Raw genomic sequence first — 14,509 nt, forward strand, 5'->3', positions numbered from 1 at the left:
ATAAAACAGACTGGATGTCACTCAAGGTCCTCGTTTAAAAATACTTTCTGGAAAGAACAGCTTCTTAATATCATCCCTGAAAGACTTGCACCACTGGCCCCCAATGTCAATCCAAACTCTAAGAATCCAGCCGTTATATTTGACCCTCAATAGAAATTCAAACACCTGTCCACAAATGGACTCAGTCCCGTTTCTTTAAACTCTGAGACATTGACATAGTTGGACAGCGTACCTCCTTCTCGCCTGCCCCGGCCGCGGCCCTTCCCTGTCATGACGACGATCTCGGTCTCCTCCTCGGGCATCTCGGACACCTTCTGGAGGAACACCTTCTCCAGGGCCTCGGCCATCAGGACTATGTCGTCTCCTGGCTGCAGGGGGAGACGGAGAGTGTTGTTGATCCCAGTTCAGTTTGAGTTATGAGAAAATTGATGGTTCCAAGTGCTCGGAAAAAAACACAGGCCCAGGTTACCTTGTTGTATATGTAGCAGTTGGTGAACATGGCGGTGAAGTCGTGGATACATTCTTGGGCATTCCAGTAGTAATGGTTTTCAAGCCTTTTCTTGATTGTTCCCATGTCCATAGGATATTTGATAATATTGTAGTAGTCCTGGAAGAAATAGGGGGAATGTAGGCCAACACTGTTAGCGTTTATTCTAGGTGTGTAACTCTGCTTTAAATGTTGAATGCTTTCCGTAATGCAGTGCAAGAACATGGTTTAAGTTATCACATATCACTGGCTTGTAATGGTTTCTGTTAACATTAGTTCTTTGAATAGGTTCAGAAGATCAGTTTCATTACTGCTTAGATGTCCAATTCCCATCCGAGTTGGGACTAACCGTGGTCAGAAAATGACCTTATAAAAACAAATATGCTTCTAAATAAATGCAATGGCTCCAGGTCAACTGCATTGCTCCACTAAATTTAACTCTTAGCTAAAATGTTAAATTTTGTATGAAAAATGTATGCCCAATTTTGACTTTGATTCTCCTTTTTGGGGTTAAATTAAAGATGCACAAGAGACACTGTGTTGCATTGTGCGTACACTACAGATCCAGACAAGCACCGACAACTTACAGGCAGGCTGAGCTTGACCGCATCCACCGGCAGGTGAAAAGGCCAAGCGAAGTTGTGCTTCCACAGGGACTTGAGCACCACCTTCAGCAGGTACTGCAGCTGGTTGGTCTGCCGCTTGGGTCTGTTGGGGTTGATGTACTCCGGGGGGAGGGGGTTGGCCCCGGTGCCGCCCACGTGCACCTTAGCTGGGGGCTGCCCCTGGCTGCTGCTGCTGCTGCTGCTTCCCGACATCTGGGAAGCATTCAGGCCGTCCCCCATGCTAGGAAAGTGGCGTGCGGGTTGGAGTCCCGGAGCGGGTGGTGGAAGCTGAGGTGGAGCAGGAGCAGGGGCAGGGGCGAAGGCGGTGGTGTTGGTGGGACACCAGTTCAGTCTTGGCCCCGGCACAGACTCCACTGACAGAGCACTGCTGATCCCATTGCACTCCTCACTGGACTCTCTGCAGATGAAAAGCGGAAGAGGTTGGGAAGAGGCCATTACGCGACAAGTCGGGCACTGATTGAATTTGGTACAGAGCCACCGTTATGACGAAGCACTGATTCAATTTCTTCTAAGTGGAGTGGTCCCAGCTACTGAAATATCAATTGGAGCCTAAAGCTTAACCCCAGAATTGCAAATCAATATATTCACATTTGCGTATCCAACACACATTTTCAAAAATATCTTTGTTTGAATTTAATTACGGCCAGGGATGTGTACAGCTTTTTATTAAGTTATGATCGTCCATGAATCATTATTTGTGGGCAATACACCAAACACTCGAAACTATGATAGGTCACTTGACGGCTTCTCAAAACTTGTTTGTCAGGGTTGGTTATGTACCAGTGACAGACAGGGATGGGATAAATTATGAATTGAATCATTCCATTACAATTCCATTTGATTATGTACGTAGTAGTTTTTTGGTTGGTTATTACAATGATATTATACAGTTTATTTCAGCCAAACACAAGGCCAAGTTGAAGTTGAATTGGCCCATGCATTAGCCAATTAGCCTGAGTGCAAGAAAACTCTCCCTCTCTTTTAATTAGTTTTATCGGTTTCTGATTTTGATACATACTCTATATGGCAAGTGCAATATATGTAATGGTCATAACACTGAAATCGCACAAGCGCTGCAGTATAGTTAATTAAAGACAGTATACTATAGCCCGGGTGATCATATTATCAAAAGCAAATTACATTTAAATATCTATAATTAACACTAAGGTAGGTAAACGATTCGATATATAATAAAACAAGAGACAGGGTAGGCTGATAGTTATATTCAACATTAGAAAGACCAAACTGTGTCTTTCTCCAATCAGTTATAAGTGCTTTGATTAGCATGAATTCATCCAGGAAGTCTATACGAGATGATAAATCCCAGAAAAGTGTATGCCTTAATGTGTATTTCAGCACTAAAAAACTAATTTCACCATCTTTCAGATACAACCCATGATCCAAACCATTAACAAAGAAGAACGAATGTGCCGGTTGTTTACTAGCAACAAGCACTTAGCCTTTAAGTAAAGCCTTATTTATTGTTGGCCGATGACCGGCCACGTACACACTCGTGTGATGTGGCCGATATGCCTCGAGCCACTTGTACTCAAAACTAGGGCCCGACCGATATTGATTTTTGAGTGCCGATGCCGATTATTTTCAGAGAAAAATTACGATTTAATCGGCTGATTTAAAAAAACAAATAAAAAAAAAACATAAAACGTAGTTTTTGATACCTTAAATATACTTTAAACACTTGACGAATATGTGAATTGAATGCAGAACCTTTGAGTGTTTTAGAATACATTTACAGTCAAAAATGAGTAATGTAAAATGTAAAATAAATAACTAACTCCCAATGTGCTGCGCTCGTGAGCAGTGACTAACACGTGCGTGCTGAGCAGTATGGTCTCACCGTTAGAGTCTACAGTATAACAAATTAACATGGCCTGGGACCTAAAGAAAAACAGGCACAACATGCTCAAACAACGCGTCTTGTGTACATTGGTGAGGTGAGCGCGCAGCTGGCTGAGCGAGCGTGCTTTCATGTTGTACGGTAAAATTCAATCTCCTCTTTTTTTACTCCACCTAAAGTTGTTAGTTAGCAAGGCGAGTAGGAGCGCAATCTGCAGGATACTAATCGCAATAACATTTATAAAAAAAAAAATAATAATAATAAAAATAAAAAAAAATCGGTTGTAATCTGCGTCTTTTTGGCCGATGCCGATTATTTTCAAAAAGGCTATAATCGGCCGATTAAATCGGCAGGCAGATAAATCGGTCGGGCCCTACTCAAAACGCATGGGAAACAAGGTGTACGCCGGAGTGCAAGTCTGGCAGACGTCCGTGTATACGTTTCCCCCCAGTTTATTTAAACTATGTAAACAACTCAAGGAATGCCGCGACTCTGCCCTACGAGGTCATGGGCTGATCCCTTTGGCTATCTTATGACAGCTGGAAGAGAGGGTCAGGGTCCAGCACACACACACACACACACACACACACACACACACACACACACACACACACACACACACACACACACACACACACACACACACACACACACACACACACACACACACACACACACACACACACACACACACACACACCTAACTATAGCTGGGAAACTCCTGTACACCCCAGTTAACCCAGCTGAGTTATATCATTAAACAACTTTGTGAAAATAATGATAGTAGGTTATAGTATTATTAGTCGTAGTCAATGGTAATAATAGTAGAAATAATGATAATAGCATTACTTGTAGTTTATGATAGTAATAATGAAGAGAGAAGAAAGAATAATAAAGAGAAGCATGACCCACTCTCGGACACCAACATCATAATCAACCGCTACTCCCTCCCGCACGCCAATTTGCTAACATAGGGGATGGCCTGAATCCTGCCCGGATGTGGGCCATGGTTGATTGCAGATCTGCACAGCCACACACACCTTATACTACAAGTTTCCAAAATACCCTCCCTTGGACCCCGCCTCAACGACCAATGTCCAGACGAGCTCCACACATCCACACACACCCCACCTCGCCTCGCATGTGACCCGTGGTCATGATGTCGAGGACGTGCTAAAAGGCACTTCGATGTCACGAACAGAAAGTTATGTGCCATCAGAGCAGAGTGGAACATTTGCAAAGTGGTTGGCAGAGACTGGCAGAAAATGATTATTTTTTTTTTTTTACTTTTCTCCATATATTCTTATTTCTGTAACACTAATAAAATGGCATAATTACTGAAGATCTATGACATTAACTTTGTTGAAAAGGTTCACTGCCCCTATAGGAATGCAGGTTAAAGTTCAATAGAGTTAAGTGGCCAACAAGGTTATCTACACAGAAAAAGTGATGGCCATATACAAACACAGAATGCATGATTACAGTCTTCCCCAGTTGGGACGGGATGCACCCTGACAGTGCATGGACTTTGACAACCATGCAACTGACCAAATAACTATTTACCGTATAACGTATAACGGTGACCATAGAGGTCCAAGTCAACATGGCCTTTTTTTCCTCCTTCAACATTTCACAGAAATCATTCTTAAAAAGGATACAGATTACGGATCTTAAATAAATGACAACCCCCCCGCAGGCCACCCAGTTAAATGCCAAAATTAGGATTTCACAACCTCACACAATAAATAAAAAAAACATTGTTTGTTTGGTGAAAATGTCTACAACCAGTAGTCAGACTCTATGACTATTTCATAGCAGCGTTGCACCATATCAGTGTTTTGCTGTGAGGTGGGTCGAGCCTGGCCAACCGTTGCCGGCTTACTCATGCTGCCCTCTGCCGTCACCAGGCTTCTGGGAAACCTATCCTTTTCCTGTGGCTGGCTGCATTCCTGCATAACCTCTGTCCTTCAGGGCTCAGGTCAGCCACATCAGGGCTAGGGTGATCACGAAGGCTACAGGGGATACAATCACTGTACTAACAGTCAGAAAATACGTGACTAGACATAAAAAAAAAAAGGACAACTTTGGTAGGAAAGAATGTCCCTGAAACATAAATGTAAGTGTCTGATCAATAAAGAATTGTTTGAAATAATGTATTAAAAAAGGAGAAGAGGTCGCACAGTTCAATACAACAATACGATGATGCATAGGGGCCCTTAAGACACAGAATAGTGCATGAGACCGTGTAATGAGTCACTCTCATTACAGGAAGCAGGCCAGGACCGTGTGATCACTGCCTTGGCCAGCCCAAGGCATTTCAACGAAATGCAGAGCCTCTTGTATGAAAGCACGGGGGGCTAAAACATGAACAGGTGATCAGTATAGAAGTTTCAACTGGTATCAAAATAGGAAGTTATTAACTTGCCGGCTATAGTAAGTATTCCCATTTGATTCATATTTTTTGTGAAGTCCCAAGCAGTCCATAGTACAACACTTATTAACATTTACAGCTGCTTAATAACGAAATCTTAAAAATCATTAAAGGTTACAACATAAAATCCCTCAGAGCATCTTGAATAACTTACCATCAAGACCTTGCAAGTTGATCACATTTCAGTTTCATTCTTAAGATTGGTCCGGCATCCATCCCATTGCAACCAACTTAAAAAAAAGAAAATAAAAAAAAAGTGGACGACCAAACACTAGAAGGAGTTTTAGGGTATAACTGGCTGGGCTGTAATTTACATCTCCACCTATTATGAGAAAAGTCTTCAGTGCAATTTTCTGTAGATCTTTTAACATCGTTATTCAGTCCATTTCAGATAACATGGTTTCGATTGCTCTGTTGATCGCTACCCTTTCTTCTCGCGCCATCATCGTTTTAATTTAATTCTGCAGAATGTGATACTCACTCCTTGCTTTGTCATGAACTAAAAACCAGCTTGCCCTACAACTGATTGGGCCATCAACCTTTTGTTTTGAAGTTAAAAGAGGATTGCAATCTGAACTTGCAAGCCTAGGATAGTGTCACGAGGCTAATGGGGTGGTGTGTTGGATAAAAACATTTCCAAATATCTCTGCACTGCCAAAGCGTTGTTGGTTTTAATTAAAATATCCTTACCACCCTCCAATTCTGTTTAATAGCTCACAAAACAATGTCTCTTCCATAAAACACTACTCACCACTAGCATTTTAGGTTTACAGCCCTCTTCTGCAATGAGACACGATTGTGTTTACAGTTCCAACATGGCGAAGATAATGCGAATGGATCTTGTAAAATCCTGCCATGCATGTTACGGGCGGGCGGGAAGTCTGTAACCTAGTAGCTCAAGTATCCAACAAGGAAATAAGTATTAATGTGTTTGGCTTTGGGACACAGTAAAAAAGCCCCCCAATTGTGTTTACTGATATGTCTTAGAAACGAGGTGACAGAACGCTGGATAGGACAGTTAACCCGGGAGTAAAACTGTTTTCTGATTGCCCTGCACCTGGGGGATTCTGGTCCATAATTTAAGAACAAACAATAGTAAGTGATCAAACTTACAATCAAGAGCACAAAAGCCTTTTATTTTCTTCTAATTACACTGCTAGATGCCTAATGTTTTTTAGTGGTTTGAAATTGCTGAATCTAATGAGCTCACACATATTGATCGGCTCAAAAGGCGTTGATTGCAGAACTACAGTCTATTACTACAACTACATTCTTCATTCTAACTTTAACTTAATTTTTGCATTCAGAATTGAAGCTAAAGCCAACCACTATTTGTTCACGTTTGTTTATACATGTATATATTATCACAGGTGTGTTGTAAAATTTGAAGTGCTATTTCCCGAAGAAAACTAGAACATTACTAGAAGCAGTCACGGGGGCTGTGCTCTAGAATTTGAATTGTAGCATCATTGTAAAGATGAGTTGTTCACAATCTCTCAGTGAAACATAACGGGTAAAAATAAATAAACAAAGTGCATTATCATAACCAATAAAACTTGATATAGAGGCTGCTGTAGACATTTTAAATGAACACCTCAAGAATGAGCTCTCTCCCAGGGTTGAACACAGTAGTGTGCAATTATTATACAGACCGGCCATGTTTGATTTTGTCGATTATTACATTAGTTAACGTAGATTATATCAACCTATATTATAGTATATTAAATTAGGTTAATAGTGGCCTGTATTTTATGTCAAATTAAAAAGGCAGCAGCTGATATGAACAGATGTGCACATGTTCATCGTCAAACGGTAAAAGTTAATTTACATGTAGATGCGTTCAATCATTTAGCAGAGGTGCAGCGCCTTGCCTACAGCTGACGTGAATGCCGCAGCCTGATGGTTTATAAAGATTCAAGGTAATTTTCCCACAGAAACGTTATGTTAGGGACCCACCCAACCAACGTGGCAATAAATTAAGAGTCCCTTGCTTTCGCCAGTGGGGCTAAAAACGTCCGAGAACCGTGACAGGGTGTTGCCAGTAGAGTTTAATTGTAATGGATGAAAACCCAAATGTAATATGCCAACTATCGCAGACAGCTTTAACAAAAAGAGCAATCACATCTTGTTAATCTTTCATGACATATTGGCGAAACAAACCAAAAATAACAGAAATTCTTTCATTTAGGACTACTGTGAAATCCTGATATACTTGGGTCAGTTTAAAGATGTGTATCCATGCATTACACAATTTATTAATTGAGCATAATTCTCAGTTTAATTAGTTTCCCTGATAATAAGCTAATCAATTGTATTTGTTTACTGTGCTGTGTATTATTTGATAAAGACATAACAAAGAATGAAAGCCCTTCCTGGTGCTTTATGCAAGGGAGACCATGCAACTATTTTCAGGACAACCAGAGTTCAATGGTATCAGGAAATGATCAATCTGAGCCAGGCCATTTGTCGGGGCGGAGCCTTAGTTTAGGGAAGATGGTGGTGGCAAGAAAAATAAAAAAAAATTGTTACTAGACACTGCAACAAGCCAAACATTTGGTGGATCATAACTCCCAACTTCTAACTTCCAAGAGGCCAAGTCAAACTCATGGAGACACAATATCAGGATGTTCCAGCTGGCCTCGGGCAACACACAGAACGACATCACATGTGCTATATAAACACTACCAGGTGGTCCACACACACACACGTCTCTCTCACACACACACACACACACACACACACACACACACACACACACACACACACACACACACACACACACACACACACACACACACACACACACACACACACACACACACACACAGCTAGGTGAATAAGGTCTACCCAGTACTCTCTGGCTCCCTGTATTAGATAGTGGAATTAAACTAGAGATAACTATCTGACTACTATGTTACGGTACTATGAAGTAGAAGGGTGGAAGGGGAAATAAAGATTTTTCGGATTCAAAGTATAAAATGTCTTGGTTTCAACATAAACGATTTGCCTGTGCAATTTTGCCAAGGTCAAGTTCTAGGCAGAGTGCTTCTGTTTAGTCGGTCTGTTACACATTTCCTGTATATAGGTTAACATGGTGGATCTAGTCACCGTCATTGTATCCAAAAGCTGTGGTTATGATTGTTAAGAGGGTGAAAGATCATGGTGTAACATATTGATATCAGGGCCCAACACATAGTAACTTTTTACATCAACCACAGTCTGGGGCGGGAGGGGGTTGCAACTGTAGTTTCCCGGCATCAGTGCTGGGCAGAACTATATTCACATGCATACAAACAACTACATAGCAAAAGGCCCTTAATTTTATCGCACCTAGCCATAGCAGCTAATAAGTACTCGCTTAAAAATGGTGATGGAAGTGGTGATAAATAGCTAAAGAGTTCGGAAAGACTTTAGGGAAAAGGATTTGTTTGGATAAGATTGGCACACCGATCACAGCAGCACTACCAAAATTAAATCAAACAACTATTTTGGTGTAATCTATTTAAATTACTCTCAAATAAATTGAATGTCATAATATTATGATCCCAGGAACTTGACAGTGTAGGCTTATGTGTGCCTGAGATCTAAATCAACAAAACTTTGCATTACAAAGAAATTCGAATTGACCATTGTTTAGAGAGATAATCGTTAATAAAGGGCTGTTAAGTAACCTCGTCAGTCTAACTTTAAATCAGTTCAAGTTCAAGAAATATATGGGGACGCCTGCATCACACCTGAGACCCAAATTGGCAACAATATCCCTCTGTCCCCTTTTTGACATAAGGACAAAAAGGTTTCATAGTAATGACTGATAAGTGGAATAACATGTTCAATAGCCCAAAAAACTTTTGAGTACACCGAGATACACAGTCCGAATGTCAACGACTACTTGTGTACTGGCCACGCAGATTGTTAACTGTTGTAACTGTGCGGGATATTTAACAGCTATTTTAATGTACCCAATTGGAACATTCTGAAATGTGAAAGCATTCGGTTTAATCGCGTATTAGACAGGTCATTGTTTTGGCCAGGGTACTTTGGTAATTTGCCGATTGCGTAGAAATAATGACGCAACGATGGCTCTATAGAGTGGAGTGCTCACTGGGAATCCGTGTCCTCCAAGGTACACTGCTAGACACATCACACCCGTGATCCCGTCTCAAGTTCCCCGCGTCAGATAGATACTCCTACACGTTTGCCCCCTGAGTCAGTTTATGTGGCTCATCAGGCCAGCTGTGGTCTCTAGCACATCAAAAGGCCAGCTTCCTGCTGCTGCACGGCCTTCGTTCGCCCCACTCTGGAATAACAGTTGACCTTTGACCTGGACATAGATCACTTTGAGCCGCGGCGGAATGTCTGGAAGGGGAGGATGTGGCTCATGTTACCAAGGGGAGAGGGATGGCTTGGAGGGCGAGGGTCGCCTCAAATCACACCAGGAAGTCTGGTACAGGGGCAGGTCACACCGTGACTGACCCACATAACAGACGAGGGGACTTGAAATAATGGCAACATATCTGCCCCCTCACAATGGAAAGCTTTGAATCATTTATGTGCAGGAGCGACGGCTCGGGTAAAATGCAGGCGTGCAGAATTCAATTGAGAGTCAGAAAGAGTGTCTTTTTGCCTGAAAGCAGAGCTATAAATAATTAATGGCACCACAGTGACATGGCCAAGAACACCACCCCTCAGCTTCCACACCAGGCCTTCACTCTCCTCTTCAAATCCCCTCTCCTCATCCGGCCTTCCTCCAGGGACCACCACACCTCTGTTGTTCGTTCTCCCTGTCAATACGTGAGCCTGTCATATTGATTCAGTTTGCAATTTGGGAAATATGCATTTAGTCTTTCTGTTTGACATTTGCTATATTACACGACTAGTTGTATCAGATTCATGGATGACATTTTGAGAACATGGGTTGTGTCAGGGCTCTTGCTTGTGGTTTCTTGTGTAACATTTTTCTATTTGTAAGACAATATTAGGAGCATGATTGTATGATAAACTGAAGAATGATACAATTTCAAATTTTACAAGCACTTTCTATCAATAGAGGAATATTTCCTTCTCCTTTGGGCAGCCAAAGATAAATGTGTTTCAAGGAAACACTGCAGCTGTGAGGTCATATGATGACCTTAGCCGTATGATTAATTTATGCATTGTGTTTTTACCTAGAGCCTCAGTTTTCTGCAAGACACAGGACGCACACAAACACTAAATCAGACTGACTCTCACACAGGTGTTGCATGAAGAATAAAATGATTAAATGAATCGTAGGAGGGGGGGGGGGGGATTCTGCTGACTAAAGCACAAGGACGCCTCTGTGTCTTCAGACTTAATGTGCATCTGGATTACAATGGAAGCCCAAGCTCATACACAAAAGTGTTTGTCTGCTGATCATAAGACAGATGCTATTTGTGAACCGGCACCGGGGCTTTTGGTAATTTCATTCAGCTACTGAAGCCAGCCTTTCCTTCAAAACATTCAACACTTACTAAAATATTTGGCATCACACCAGAGCTTTGCCCTGATTAAACCTGCTCAACTTGCCATCTTTTGTCCTTCATTTGATTGGTCTCACTGATTACTGGAGTTAAAGTGCTTTGCCCCAAGGCATGTACTGTAGGCACTATTGCATTCCAGTCCTTGAGGATTCTACATTAACATCCAACACTCGTCCGAGGTAGAAAGATGTCTGCCGAGGCAATTCTCTATTCTATTGATTTTCTATCTTGTGACCTTGCTAACGTTGTTCAGAGGAGCTCACCACTGACTTTTAATGACCACAAGGAGGTTTGCCAGCTCATGACTACAGGTTTAACATTGACGCAAAAACAGAAAATAACATCCTAGTACAAACACATGTGGCCGCTATTAAACCCACGATTACATGGCATTACTTTGACCAAAAGCTATACCACAAGAATGCGATTTAGGCAAATGTCGATTTTGGCCAAGTCAGGCTGATGAAAAGAATATGTAGGATTGGGGGAAACTAAGACCACCTCATTGCCAGTAATTGCCTCCAAGGACATAAGCCCAAGGAAACATTCCACATGCAATGCCTGAAGTCCTGATGAGTCAGTACATGAGAACATAGACTGACTCACAACGACTCAACATGACTCAGGCCTCTGTAGCAGGAAACTAACTATATTGAGCTGGGCTTCCAAGTAAACGCTCAGCCCCCTTAGTGAAAGAAAAAGGCCTAACCCATCAAGGAACCAGGAGGTTTCAAAACCTTGGCCAACGCTAAATACACACACACACACACACACACACACACAGAGAGACACACAAATACACACAACCCACCCCCTCTTTCCTTTCCAGTCCCCCTCCCCCTTTCCACCAAACACACACACCCACCCACACACCAGGAGGTCACTTGTTCTTAGCTTCTGGCAGAATTCTTGAAAACAATACAATTCCTGAGAAAAACCCAGTAGATTCTCGTACGTTTGGTCAAAGCACTCACACACTTTCTGTTACTACTGACAATAAGAAAGTCCCATAAGAACCATGAGCTAAGCGGTCTTTTATCACATATTATAGCAATTCATCATTTTGTTTGTACTGGGCCAATGACGTAAGCTAGTTTGAGGAAACTGTCCGGAGTTTCTGAGAGATTCTGCCCTATGAGAAACATTACCTTTTCATGGAAACAGAGTGTGCAATTTTTTCCAGAAGGGCATCCAGTTTCTGAAAATCCAGCAAATCGTTTGACTTGGCATGCATCTTGTAATCCATTTAAAACACGCCACAGAAAGATGGCGAAACTCCAGTAAAAAGAACAAAAAGACAAGTTTTCCTGTCCTCTCCTAAGCCTTCTCTCAATCACAAAACACAGGAAGAGATTCACTCTCAGGGTTCCAGTTTGTATCGTAAAATCCCGGTCATTTAGGTACTCTCGTTTAAATCCATTTCGAGTACTGGGTTGTCTGTATTTCCAAACTACAAAAAAAAGAGAAGACAAGCCGGGAGCTCGGGAGGTTTTTTTTCGGCCAAGAAGTGCGGCTGTAGGGGCCTGCTGCCTGCGGGTTGTGTTAGCTGTGAGAGCCGGTCTTTTCCCTGCCCCATCCCCCTCTCAGAAGCACAACGGCCCAGTTGCCACAGGCTCTTCGCTCCATTGTGTGTCTCCTCTCCCAGGGACTCCCCCACTCAAATGGACACCAGTGGCCGAGGGTGGGGGGGGGGGGAGGAAAGAGAGGCCAGAGACGGTCCCCCGACAGCGTACAGGAGGCGGCACACCGATTCAGATTCCCCTCGATCGGTCTCTCTCCCTCCGGTATAGCGGCGTGCTGTTACTCAACAGTAAAAATGGCTCTGCTGCTTCCTCATTCAGTGGTGCCTCAGCCACACACTCACCCCTCCCTCTTTTGCTCTCCTACACACACACACACACACGCTCTATCGGCCCCTCCCCTTCCCCCTTCCCATTGCTTGAGTTCCCCTGCGCTCTCCCTCTCTGTTACACTACACCTTTTGTCATCCCACCCCCTTTCCTCAAAGCACCCCACCCCCCCCCCCCCCCCCCCCTCCATCGATTTCACCCTGCCCTACCCCCACTCACTCCTTTCCTTAGAGTGATCTTGCGTGTGCCTCACCCACCAATTGAAGAGCTCCCTTATTCGCCCGCCCTCCCTCCCTCCCTCCCTCCCTCCCTCCCGCTCGCTCTCCCTCTGCTCCTCTCTCACCATCGCTCCGTCCCTCAGGAAGCGCTCACATTATGGCTAGACTACGCCAATACAAAAGCAGCCGTGCCAAGGCCTTGTGAACTTTGAGACTAATGGGGGAAAACCAAAGACATCAGGGGGGGGAGGAGGCACTACGGTAAACACTGCGCAATCAGACAAATGATACACAGCTGTGGACAAACACATCTCATGAGCCCTCATTGTTGTTGCCAATAGGTGTCGAGATATAACGGCCATAGTGCAAAAAGTTATGTCCAATATATAAAGAACTCTTTATTTGACTGATATTACAAACTAAAAGACAAAGACCCAGTATGTGAGACATTCAAATTGCACAACTGGGAATATCTCTTATGATCAAACACTACAAAATTTGAGGAATGTCCACGAGGCTAGAAAGAGGAAGTGTGTCTGGGGGTAATCTTGTGACCAGACCTGCCCTCTACTTTCTGTCTGTCACACAGTCATAATGACTACACTAATCAGTGTTGGGACACATCACACCAGGGTGCCCCGCGTCATTGGTATGGATAACCACAAGCATTCCAACATATCTCCCCCTCACAATTATAGCTTGCCAATGGTTTGCTCTATAAGTAGAACAAAGGTTTAAGCCGTAAACTATCAAACACTCCAAGGTCTTGGTGGAAAATAGCACCTTAAATTCACAGCCATTTAGGGTTTGAGTTAATTTATTTATTCTTAACCTTCCATGCTCAAATGCTGAAACATAAATCTCCCTATTGCTGTCAATTAATCAATTATGGCCTGCAACGTCTCCTGCAGCGCACAGGCAAACTGTTTAGGGCCAAACTCTGCAAGCAATCGACTCTTGCGGAGCGACGGTTTTTTGACACAAGCCATGTTACTGGAATATGTAATGCAGCATTATTAACAAGACCAACTGACAGAGGACAATAGTAAAGGCGGGAAACAATTGCAGAAAGAAGGGATGTTAAAATTGCACCTTTAAATTTAGAGTTGAAGATCAGCTGTGTAGAGCCGGAATCTTGTGTGCTGCTGATACAGTATATGCAAACATCAGATCTGGGCGATAATTGAATATTATTAGAACCTTCATTGGGACAACCAGTACAAATTAATATATTGTCAATTAAATTGGTACTGTACACTTGTGAGGTTTTAAAAGCTTTAGAAAAATATAAAATCTTCATTGTTTCTGAACCCTGCTTATTTGAGCAATGGGAAACACACCTTAACACTTTCCAGGTTGCCATTGCTAAACATTCAAGTTGGTCCCAAATTTGGAAAATGGAGGGCCTGGCCTCCCTCCATTTTCCTTACACAAGATAAAAATGCTGACTTAAGCGATTTCTGAATCGTAGGCAACTGGGTGGGAGAAGCGAGGGGAGGGATGAATATGAAAATCCATTTTTAGTTGTTAGGCTAGTGAAG

At 42.7% G+C, this 14,509-nt stretch overlaps 1 protein-coding gene across 8 annotated transcripts in view; it reads right to left on the minus strand.

Moving 5' to 3' along the window:
- The window catches only part of brd4 (bromodomain containing 4), a 31,491-nt gene that overhangs the window by 13,735 nt on the left and 3,247 nt on the right, over window positions 1-14,509 (minus strand). For 4 of the 8 annotated variants that reach the window (XM_060036961.1, XM_060036922.1, XM_060036931.1 and 1 more), the window contains exons 1-4: window positions 12,049-12,290; window positions 1,075-1,510; window positions 470-607; window positions 233-368 (exon numbers count right to left, since the gene is read on the minus strand). In XM_060036961.1, the coding sequence (XP_059892944.1) occupies window positions 233-368; window positions 470-607; window positions 1,075-1,510; window positions 12,049-12,146 (808 nt within the window). In that variant the 5' untranslated portion in view covers window positions 12,147-12,290. Of the gene's footprint in view, window positions 1-232; window positions 369-469; window positions 608-1,074; window positions 1,511-5,556; window positions 5,620-12,048; window positions 12,483-14,509 lie in introns of those variants that run through there. The other 4 variants (XM_060036970.1, XM_060036953.1, XM_060036946.1 and 1 more) reach the window with 3 other exon arrangements.

Source organism: Gadus macrocephalus, chromosome 2 (genome assembly GCF_031168955.1).
Source record: "Gadus macrocephalus chromosome 2, ASM3116895v1".
In the NCBI taxonomy this organism is placed as follows: domain Eukaryota; kingdom Metazoa; phylum Chordata; class Actinopteri; order Gadiformes; family Gadidae; genus Gadus; species Gadus macrocephalus.